This window comes from Suricata suricatta, chromosome 3 (genome assembly GCF_006229205.1).
Source record: "Suricata suricatta isolate VVHF042 chromosome 3, meerkat_22Aug2017_6uvM2_HiC, whole genome shotgun sequence".
NCBI classification, from domain to species: domain Eukaryota; kingdom Metazoa; phylum Chordata; class Mammalia; order Carnivora; family Herpestidae; genus Suricata; species Suricata suricatta.
This window is the reverse complement of record NC_043702.1, coordinates 127660537-127672366: the sequence shown is the minus strand read 5'-3', so window position 1 is coordinate 127672366 and position 11830 is coordinate 127660537. Positions and strand designations below refer to the sequence as shown.

Here is an 11830-nt window from a genome sequence, read left to right as displayed (position 1 = left end):
CGTGTCAGGCCTGTCCCAGACGGGGGTATCTGGGCTGTACTTTGCCCTAGTGAGTCAGCTCCATGGAGGCCAGGCAGTTGCAACAGATAACTGACTGGCTGTAGATCTGAAGGCCAGGTAATCCTTGGTAGATGTGGCGCCTGGACTTTGACATTCTCCAACAGGAGAGAGACACTTGGGCCCGGACAGCGCTGAAGGAAGGTGGGAAGCTGTCTGAAAGAAGGTGGGAAGCCGTCTGAGCAGGTGTGTGGGGACGCTCGCTGCCTTGCTTTCTTTCTCTTGGCTGAGCTGTACTGTCAGATCAGGAATGGCAATATCACCCTTGCTGGGGCCAGGGAGAGTCACTTATGTGAATGTGGTAGTGTGGCTTGTCATTGAAGATGTGATGCCTTCACTTTGAGGATCTGAGGTACCTTTAATTTGGAGTCCTTAATTATAACCTGAGGTCTAACCTATGGGAGTTGATATCTCAACAATAGAATGATGTGATTTCAGTGAAGAGAATGGGTTTTGAGCCTTTGAGATTGGAGAAGGGCTGTCTAGTGAAAATATCTGGGGACAAGGCTGGCAAAAGGGGCCTTCTTCTTGTTGAGCTTGCTTGTGTCCAAATAGTATTGAGTTCCAGGGACTCCAGGGACCTTCATAAAAGACCCATATGCCCTTTCGCTGTGTTGGGGAACTTGGCTGGGATTTGTTGGAAAAGGCTTTCATGGCACCTGACTTTTTTCAAGGGTGGGGGCTGACACTTCAGGAAGGAAGGTAGGAGTTTTTCTGAGCTGTGATTGATTCAAGGTGGAAGGCACTTCGTGCCTTGCTCTTCTGATATATTCTGCTTATAGCTCTTGCTCAGAGCTGTGGACCCTGGCTCCATGGTATTCAAGCAGAGTGATATCTTGATTTCAACATATACCCTTTGACCTTTTGTTCTGATATGATTTTTTTATATTGGGCCAGGAGTTTCAGGAGTGGGAGCAAGTTAACTGTATTTGATCCGAATCTTTCAACCTAAAACAGTTCCCGAGAGAGAGAAAAAAAATGAGGTCTGACTGAGCAATGTATCCTCCTGACATACGAGAATCCCCAAGTCAACAGTAAGGTTGACACATGCTTTCTCTTTGGAGGCAGCTGGAGGCAGGTTCTCCTTCGTGATACAGGGCAGAGGAACTTGTAAGGTGATATGTCTCCAGATCTAGTTCTCATTTTGAAGAATAAGTGGGGAAAATTAGTTTGATGCCAGGAGACCGCCAGATTTAAAAGTCTCCAGCCAGGAAGATTACGGAGACATGGCTGTCTGGGTTGTCATGAGAGCAATCCCAAACTTGTCTCCCCTAGAGTAAGGGCAGGCAGGGCCATATCACTGGGCCCAGTTCTTCTAAGAGGTTAATTTAAGAATTCAGAAAACATGTCTCTTGAGATCCATTTAAGCTTCTTTTTGTTTAGGAACTGTCTTCCTCCATTCATACTGACCTAATCTTATCTCTGATAACACTAGCTACTTTCTAATTGAACAATTACTATATACCAGGCAGTGTGTTGGGCACTTTTCATAAGTTGTCACTGACTCTGACAGTAATGACTGCAAGCTGGTTGTTATGGTCCCCATCCTATTTCTCAAGGAAACTGAAGCTTGAAAAAAAATGAACTAGCTAATAGGTGGCAGAGTTAGGATTTGAACTCTGGCCTGACTCTAAACTCACTTATTTCTCTGATTGCAGAGGGCCTCCAGAGTGATTGTTGAATGAGTGATTGCTGTTGAAATAAATGAACAAACATGTATTGAATTGGGATACTTTGATGGTGTTTTGGAGCTTTATCTATGACTGCTCTTTGTCTCCCCTGCCTCCCACATCTATTGTTGCTCCAATTATTCTTTGTAATTTTAAAACCAACATCAATATAATTGTCTCACCTGTTGTTTATTTCATGTAGCTGCTTGAGATCTTCCCCCAGGTACCTCTATATCACTGCTTATGTGTTTTTTTTTTTTTTGGATCCAAGATTTTGAGGACTGTAGGTGCTTTTTTCAGAAAACCTTATCAATCATTATGTTTGGATATAAGCCTAAAATGATGATTTTTTTTGTCTGCAGGAAGATACAATAATTTCATAACTGAATAAAAATACAAGGGAAATTCTGAGGGTCAGAGATGGAGTTTTGGGCTCCCCAGTGGCCACCTCAGCCACGGGGGAGGCCCACAGCACCCTCAAAGGACCCAGACCGAGGGCTTCAGAGAGATGGAAACCATCGGCCCGTTCCTCACTCTCGGTACAATGGAGAGAGGTACCATCAATGGCAAGACACGTGCCGGAGCCCCCAGCCCCAGCAGGACCCCAGGGCGGGCCACCACTATGCGTCCAGGCCTGGGGAAAGGCATCAGCCTGCGTCAGGGGCTGACTATTATGAAGGTGGTTACCCTGGTCAGTTGTATTCAAGGTATGGTTCTCGAACTTGGAGTTCACCCAGCTCTCCTACGTGCTCCTCAATAGATCATTCTTTTCCTTCTTCCGTTTCCTTTTATTCTTCCTCTTTTTCTTCTTGTTCCTTCTCTACCCTATTACATTGACTTCACCTAACACTTTCCCCTCCCAGATTGGATTTAGGGAGCTGAAAATAGTATTTCCCTCCTTTTTGTCCTCTAGTGGGGCTTGTTAAAGAGGAGATCACAGTGTGATTGGGCGTTGGGCCAGGGCAAAAAGTAGAAAGAACGGTGGTCTCAAGATCCAGATGAGACACTTTGACTCTGGGATGGCAAAAGGCAATATTTGTACAGTACGGAAAAGTTTGTGCTAGAGATCCCTATAAAAACTGCTTGGTGTCGTTTGTACTGACACCATCAGCACCAAGAAGAGACTCAGTGCCTAGAGACAAAGAGACAGAGAGAGAGAGAGAGAGAGAGAGAGACAGAGAAAGAGAGAGAGAGAATATGTGGGGGAGAGGCAGAGAGAGAGAGAGAGAGTGAGAGAGAAGGAGGGAGAGAGAGAATCCCAAGCAGGCTCCACACTGATAGCACAAAGCCTGATGTGGGGCTGGAACTCATGAACCATAGGTTGTTACCTGAGCCAAAATCAAGAATTGGAGGCTCAACTGACTGAGCCACCCAGGTGCCCCAGGAAGGGGTATTCCAGATAATTTCAGGGCAGGGTTTTCTAAGAGAACATCGTGTATTGTTGGATGTATGTATTTGAGGAGCAGGAGGAATCACGGGGAAAGAGAATGAGACACTTGGCTGTGGTTTTGCTAAAAAATCCCAGCCTTGTTCTGACATCAAGGCCCTACTCCTGCTGATTCTGGATCTTCTGTTTATAGGATCTAGAACTAATGGCAGTTTTAAAGCAGATTCTAGACTGAGGTCACAGATTTGTCCTCTGAAGGTTTGTCCAGTCCTCCATTGGTTTCTCTCTTTACACACTCATCCTTGAACGACTGGCCTTCTTCGTGATATTTTAGGCCAGGCGTTGAGGATCCGTATCGGAGCTATCGTTCTCCAACCCTGAGGGAAGAATATGCTTATGGAGATTATTACTACCACGCACACCCACTGCAGCTACAGGAAGAAAGAGGTATGGAGTAGTCTCCAAGGAGCTCTGGGGTGGCGCTGCGGAGCTGGTAGACGGGGCGTGCTCAGAGCCTCACCTTGGCCACGCTGCTTGGCTGACGTAGACCCCCTGTTCTTTCTGCCTCTTTCTTGGCCAGATGAGGCCATAGCAAAGACACTACTGCTAGAAGCCTTGAGGGGAAGAGACAGAAAGCAGTCATTTTCCTTTGTGTGTGTCAGTTATAGCCCTGAAACTATCATTATGTTACCAGTATTATGGGGAGTTCATACTTCAGCCACATTTTTTCTTCCACTCCTCGTTAGAGCCAAGATTACAGTCTCTGACCAAGTAACAGAGAAGTCGGTTCTTAACAATGAAGTCATCAAGTGTGTGGCCAGGCTGTGATGAGTCTGACCGTCATTTACCTGGAGGGTGGCAGATACGCACCCATAGGAATTTTACTGTCTGCCAATAGTAAGGCTTTAGGTATGTGCGCTGGCAGCCTCCAACCTGCCAGCAAAGAGAAATCTGTTTCAACCCTGAAAATGCACACACACAATCCCCATGATTATACAGCTGTACAGAGCCAAGGTGATTGATTCAGGAAGGACCAAAGGGCATTCTGTTGACTTCCATTGTTAGCACTCACATCTCAATTTTATTTGGCAAACATGTTTTTATATCTCTGGTGCTCCAGTAACTCAGCTTCACAGCTTGTTGCTGTCTTCCTAAAGTTTTAGGACTAACAAGTGACCTGGCTTTGTTTTATTTTCTCTGAGGGTGCAGCGCCAAGGCGAGAGAGTCCTTATATTTGGCAAGAGGATCACCGAGATCAGAAGTACCTCAGCGAGCATCATCACGAAAACCAGAATAGTCTGTAAGTGTGAAAGGAGAGGCCAGCTCAACATGACCCAGCCAAACTCAGATTGTGTGAGGCACGTCCATGGCATCTGGTGCTCATCTCTGTCTCCAGAACCCCCATCTGCTTCAGTTCTGGCCACAGGGATGTGGGAGTAGCTCACGGTGGCCCAGGCCAGCTTTGAGAGGAGTCTTAACTCTGAGAGTCCACTCCCAAACCTGGGGTCAGCTGAGTCCTGTGAGGTTGCTTGAGGTCTGCCCTCCAGGAGAGCCTGGATTCCATATTGGCCTTTGGAGTGTGGCTTTGCTGAAGTTTTCATAATTGGGTCCTGCCTGAAGCTGGGGTGTTTCTCTTCAGCCCACTCCTGTGCCCTGAGCCTGGGATATCCCCTGGGAAGGGGGAGCAGAGAAGAGCATTTCACACAAGCACCTGTCCTGGTGTCCTTCAGCCTTGACCTTGTCCGACCAATTCACCAACCCAGCTGCTCTGATTTAAGTCATTCCAGGATGTCAGGGTGCAGAGACGAGCCCTTCTCCACATGGTTTGGGGTTACTTCCAGTAACTGCATGGTAGAACCCAGGAGCTCCTGTTCCTCTGGTATTGGTAGACTGAGGTAGCCAAGGGAGGACAATGCTTTTCCCTGTGACACACAGGCCACCTGACACTGCCCATGCTGTGCTGCCAAAGTCTGCAGCAGAGAGCAGCTCACTCTGGCTGGCTTGCCCAGGCCCCCCTGTCTCACCTGCTCCCATCATTTTGCTGTAGATCCAAGAGTCAGAACCCTTATAAAGACAGTCCTGCCTCTAACACTGGATGGGAGAGGCCTGGGGACCTATTTCCGGAGAGTTGGCTAACAGGAACCCAGAAGAATAAGGTAATCTGAAGTGACATGGGGGCTGGTGGACTGTGACAGTGCATCACACCTGATAATGAAATAGTGGCAGGGCAGGGCCCTTGGGAGTGGGGGTGGCCAGTGGCCAGAGGTCTAAGTGATGCCGTTGTCCCCTCTCTACAGAGTCTCCACTCATACCTCCTCCTTTCCCGGCCTTCCTGGGGCCCTGATCTGGCCCTTTGGCTTTTGTATGTGTGCACGTGTGTGCATGTGTTTATGTGTGTGTGTCAAGAAAAGTCACCCGAGTCCCTCTGAGGTGCTGGGAAAGAGGAGAGGCTGTCACTGGTGCCCCAGTGGAATCGGCAGTATGTTTACCCAGCAAGTAGGGAGTTGCTGGAATCTCTGAATTCTGGTCTGAAATGCAGAGCTTGAAACCTCTCTTGACTCTCCCAACTCTCTCTTCTGAAATCTTACTGTGTATACCAGATGGGCCACACAATGAAATTCTTACATTTTTTAAAATAAACTCTTAATTTTAGAATAATTTTAGACTTATGGAAAAGTTGCAAAGATACTGCAGAGACAAGCTATTGATTTTTTAATTTTTTAACACTTATTCATTTTTGAGAGTGAGAGAGACAGAGCATGAGTGGGGGAGAAGCAGAGAGAGTGGGAGACACAGAATCTGAAGCAGGCTCCAGTTTTGGAGCTGTCAGCACAGAGTCTGACGTGGGGCTGGAACTCGAAACTCATGGACCGTGAGATCATGACCTGAGCCAAAGTCAGACACTTGACTGAGCCACCCAGGCTCCCCTAGCTATTGATTTTTGACAGTCTTATGTTAATTTTGTTTCCATGATTAGATACATATGATTTTTTTAGTATATTTTCTCCTGTATACCTAAGGCTTAACAGTGCAGGGTACAGACGATGCAATATATGCCCATAATATTAGCAGCCACATACATAAACATTGTGTAAAGGTTTTTGCATCTATTATTTTACTCTCCCAGGCTAAGTTTCATGAATTTCTTGTACACTGTATCCCCAAGGAAAGCACAGCGCTTAGAGTATAGTAGGTGCTTATTAAATAGTGAATGCATGAGTAAATACTTGAACTATATAGGGCAGATATGATTATCTATATTACAGATGAGTGTACTGAGCTCAGAGAGCTTAAATCATTTGTCCAAGGTCATAGCAGCTGGGTATAAATAAAACTAGGATTTGAGGATTTATTTATTTTTATTTTTAAGTAATCTCTACACTGTGTAAATTGGGGCTCGAACAACCCCAAGATCAGGAGTCTTATGCTCTACCAAATGAACCAGCGAGGCATCCCGACAAAGCTGAGATTTGAATTCGGGTCCTGTGGCCTCAGAGTCCACACTCTTTGTACTAGGCTTTAATTCATTTTTTTTAAGCAAACACCTGTCAATTAAATGATCCCTTCTTTTCCTTTCACCACATTCACATTCAGTGTATTGATATGAAAGTCTCAGTTTTGTTGTTTTGAAGAAACACTTGGGAGGACCCTTTCTCTGAAAATCCTTCTCATTCTTCCCATGGGTTTTCATTATTTTTAACTTCCAGCCACCACTGGCCAATGAGTCCAGCCTTCTTTGGCAGCACGAGTCTGGTCTCAGCTCCAGCGCCTACGAGCTCAGTCAGTACATGCGGGATGACTCTGAACCATACGACCCCACGGCGTCGGCAGCTTGGAGTCCAATTCAGGCTGGTGGGTACTGCAGTGATCTGAGGACTTGGGTCTGGAGAGAAGAGGGCTGGGTGAAAACCTCTTGGAAAGTCACTCTTCCGCTGTACCTCCAAGAGGGGACCGCCACCTGCCTCATTTACTTTCGTAGTTTCTCCTGGGCAGAGAGGCCATTGTGGCTCCACTTCTCGCCTTTTGTACGGAGATTGCATCATAGCTGATTCTTGGAAGGGAACAGGGCTTCTAGCCTCAGGATCAGGCTGGGGGAGGAGCCACCCAGATGTACTTTTATAGAACAGGTGAAGGAAGTGAAGGCAAGAGTTTGGTAAAGCAAGGGCAGGCTGCAGAGCGTAACTGCTTTGTCTGGATGCAGGATACACGTCATGAGTGGGGGAGCTATGAGAGCCAGAGTCCCCGCCTCTCGCCTCGCTGGGAGTCTGGGCCTGGTGTTTTACCATTTGGACCAAACCAACGGATCTTCACATTATATTCTGACATATTCTGAGAGGCTTCAAGCTGACTTGTAGCATGGGCTTCTTTTTTTTTTTTTTTTTTTTTTTTAGTAAATGTTTATTCATTTTTGAAAGAGAGAGCGTGAGCAGGGGAGGGGCAGAGAGAGAGAGGGAGATAGAGGATCCAAAGCAGGCTCTGTGCTGGCAGTAAATAGCCCTATTCAGGGCTCAAACTCACAACCCATGAGATCAAGACCTGAGTTGAAGTCTGGTGCTCAATCAACTGAGCCACCCAGGTGCCCCATCATGGGCTTCTTCTAATTATGTCACCCACCCAGAGTCTTATCTTGGCTCAGCTGGAATTTGGATGGAAAGATGTCTGCTGTGTAATTATAAAGTAAAGAAAAACAGTAGAGTAATGCTAACAGTGGCTACCTGTGTCTGTTGGTCAGAGGATGTCTCGGCAGCTGGTCCCAAGGCACCCATGAAGTTCTACATCTCTCACGTGCCTGTGAGTTTTGGGCCAGGAGGTCAGCTGGTGCGTGTGGGTCCCAGCTCTCCCAGGGATGGACAAACGGCCCTCGTGGAACTACACAGCATGGAGGTAAAGGAGATTCTGTGTCCCGGAAAGAGGGCATGCTACCTTCTGCTTTCCTTTGCCCAAGTCTGACATCTCCAGGGATGGTATGATCTTGCTGGGAACTGGATCAGGCATTCTGTGGTTTGGCATATGTTTTGTAAAGGAAAGGTAGGGATCTTCTCTCAAAGAAGTGGTGCTAGATTTGTGCTTTTTCTGAGATGCAATTGGTTCATTCTCAACAGCTGGAGAACTAACTTTTGACCTCCTGTGTTCTCCACAAGGCACTGAGCCACAGTCCAGGACCACCGCCATGGGTTCTGATACTGGATTTGACTGACGGCGTCATTGCGTGGACATAGTCTTGGACACCAAATATGACTTTTTTCTGTTCCAGATTATTCTTAGTTACTCTGAGGAACAAGAAGAGATGAGGACTTTCTCAGGACCGCTGATCAGGTAAATCATCTTAAGAGCTGCCCTGTAAGGGCTTTTGAACCTACAAAATGATGAGCATTTTGGGGATTTGTTTTTGGCTTCCTTGAAAGAAAATGTCTGTCCCCCCTGGAGTGGAATACTCTGGGCAACGAGATTTAGATAAATGTGCCCTGAGCCATTTTGACAAGCAATTTGATAGCTGAAGGGCAGAGAGAAAAGTTAAGATTAAAAATCTGAAAACAGTTCTACTTTGCAGGAGCTACGTGGTAGGAGGTTTTAAAATTCTGAGCACTTAATAGTTACTGGCAGAAAACTGGAGCACAGCCTGGGAAATCATAAACAAGTGGATCATAGTGGGAAAAAATTCTTGCCTTTTTCTGCAGAGAGGGATAGCATAGTCTGCATTGTTATTGGACAGTGTGCAAGTCTGCCCTCTGCAGGACTGAGGTAGAACTGCTCTTAAATTCTTAGTCAAATTTTTGAAAAATATTCAGGGTACTCTGGTAGAGAGTCCTGGCTGGAGTCAAAAGGAGCTGGATCCTTGGCCCACGCACCCTACTAAGTAGGGGTCCCATGGCAGACTGTTCAGTTAGTCTCCTTTGAGCCTTAGTCTTCTTTTTCGGAAATGATGTAACACCGGTTGTGCCTACTTTAAATGGTGGCTTTGAGACACAAGTGAGATAATGCTTATGGGAGCCCTTTATATTTCATCATCACTACCCTATAAACTTATCCTGAAGCTCCCCCCTCCAAGAAAAGCCCATAGCATTTTGACGGTTCCTTCAAGTAAAAGTGAGTATCAAATCTATTTCTTACACACAAGCATACAGACAGGGGATAGAACCCCGAGCTGGCTGTGTGGACACTAGGGTGCTAGTCCAATTTGACTGATTTTATTGAATGACTTTGGGCAAACAATATTGCGCATTTGTTGAGCACTTAATATACATTGTTAATTCCTTTTATATGGAGATAGTTTTATAAGGTCTCCAAAGTCTGTGCTCTCACCTGTTACCCTGGGCTGTCACTGGGCCTCAGTTTCCTCATCTGTAAAATGGGCAGGGCGTGCAAAGGAATCTCTGAGGTCCCTTCCTGTTCTACAAGGAAACTACGGACTCAGTACCTCAGCCCTGGGTCGTCAGGCTTCTGTCTCAGTCCCCCCACCCTCTGCTAGAGCCCTCACTCAGCACAAGGAGCCTGCGGTGCTGTGTAGGGAAAGAGTCTGCTCCTCACCCTTTGTTCCCTGAAACCTCCATAGGGAAGATGTACACAAGGTGGACATCATGACATTCTGCCAGCAGAAAGCAGCGCAGAGCCGGAAATCTGAGACACAGAGGAGCAGGGACTCAGCTCTACTGTGGCAATTGTTGGTTCTCCTTTGCCGGCAGAATGGGGTAAAGTATTACAGACTGGATTGAAATTTAAGTCTTTCTGGGATAGAGAGGACTCAGCTTATGGCATGATTCTAAAAGATAAAGTTAAGCAACAAATGGGCCCTAAGGGGGAAAAATTGCTCAGATGTCAACCCAGTTTGCTAATGATAATCATTCCCCTGCCCTTCTCCACTGGCCTGGGTTCCCTGTTCCAAACACACCTGCATAAGTGTGTGTATTTCTGGTAATCTTGGTGGCTCCCAACAGGCAGAAAATAACCATGAGAGATCGATGATGAAGTTTGAAATACAACAGTCCAAGAAAGGGCTGTCTTGTGTTTTCAAGCCAGCCTCCTCGGCAGACGGCAGGTGCTCTGGTGCCTTCCTTCCTCCGCAGGGGATGCAGGCCCGAGCACAATAGGATTCTCCCTCAGGATGACCCTCTTTGCCTCGCAGTCCATGGTGGGATCCGACATCGCGGAGCTGCTGGTGCAAGACTGCAGGAAGCTGGAGAAGTACAAGAGGCAGCCGCCTGTGGCCAACCTCATCAGCCTGACCGATGAGGACTGGCCGGTGCTAAGCTCTGGGACCCCGAACCTGCTCACTGGGGAGATTCCCCCCAGCGTGGAGACGCCTGCACAGATCGTAGAGAAATTCACTAAACTACTCTACTACGGCAGGAAGAAGGCAAGTATGGCCTTTCCTTGCTTGTTTTTAAAAAGTAACCACGCCCACATCACTCACCCTCTTCCAATTATATGAATAATTTATACTCACGTTATAGCACCTAAGAAGTTCAGCAAGGTACAAAGAAAAAAATTATATAGCCTTACCACTAAAAGATAGCATCTGGGGGTGCCTGGGTGGCTCAGCTGGTTAAGTGGTTGCTTTCAGCTCAGGTCATGATCTCACAGTTCATGAGTTCAAGCCCCACAGCTCGCTGTCTGCTCTCAGCACAGAGCCTGCTTTGGATCCTCTGTCCTTCTCTCTCCTTGCCCCTCCCTTGCTGGCACTCTCTCTCTCAAAAATAAATAAACATTAAAAAAGATAACATCTGTTAACATCTCGATAGACTTACTTCTAGCATTTTTCTATGCATAAGTATTATAAATAAAATTAAATTACATATACAATTATTTCTGGTTTTTTTCTGTTAAGATTACATGGTGTATTAATTCCATGGTATTAAAATGCACCATTTTAGGGGCGCCTGGGTGGCGCAGTCAGTTGAGCCCCAACTTTGGCTCAGGTCATGATCTCAGCTCATGATCTCATGAGCCCCGTGTCAGGCTCTGTGCTGACAGCTCAGAGCCTGGAGCTGGCTTCCGATTCTGCGTCTCCCTCTTTCTCTGCCCCTCCCCCTCTCATGCTTTGTCTCTCTGTATCAAAAATAAATAAAACATTAAAAATTTTTTAAAGAAAACGCACCATTTTAACAAATAGACAATATTCTATTATATGAATGCTTAATATTTTATTTACCTAATTCACTGTTTCTGAATATATTAGCTATCTACAGCTTTGCCACCTGTTATAAATTACACAATTTGAACATCATTTGTGATATAAATCTTTGGCTTATCTTCTTATATTTTTTAGGATAGATTCCTAGAATGAAACTATGTATGCACTTTTAAAAGCTTCTTCACATATATACTAAATTAGTTTCCAGAAAGTTTGTTTACAAATGTTATCCCCACCGGCTACATCTAAAGCATGCCTACCAATACTGAATACTTTAATTCAACAGATGAAGAGATGCCTTGTTTTTTGATATGTAAATTAGATGATTTTATTCTTATATTATTTATTCAAAAATTTTTAATTGAGGTGTATTTGACCAAATCGTAAAATATTTAAAGTACACGATGTGATGATTTGATGTACAAATACATTGTGAAAGGCTTTTCCCACAGAGTTAGTAACATTAATCACTTCATAAACTTACCTATTTTTTAATGCCTTGTTTAATTTTGAACCCACATTTTACAGAAGTCTTAAAGAGAGCTTAAATACTGGAGTATATGATTGAAATCTATTTGAATCAAT

General features: G+C 45.5%; 1 protein-coding gene across 2 annotated transcripts in view; it reads left to right on the top strand.

The window, feature by feature from the left end:
- The first annotated feature begins 2127 nt into the window (after positions 1–2127).
- The window catches only part of LOC115286670 (protein transport protein Sec16B-like), a 36801-nt gene continuing 27098 nt past the window's right edge, over positions 2128–11830 (top strand). For both annotated transcript variants that reach the window (XM_029933090.1, XM_029933089.1), the window contains exons 1-9: positions 2128–2434; positions 3449–3561; positions 4324–4414; positions 5162–5270; positions 6822–6966; positions 7847–7998; positions 8369–8430; positions 9668–9803; positions 10238–10468. In XM_029933090.1, the coding sequence (XP_029788950.1) occupies positions 2148–2434; positions 3449–3561; positions 4324–4414; positions 5162–5270; positions 6822–6966; positions 7847–7998; positions 8369–8430; positions 9668–9803; positions 10238–10468 (1326 nt within the window). In that variant the 5' untranslated portion in view covers positions 2128–2147. The remainder of the gene's footprint in view (positions 2435–3448; positions 3562–4323; positions 4415–5161; positions 5271–6821; positions 6967–7846; positions 7999–8368; positions 8431–9667; positions 9804–10237; positions 10469–11830) is intronic.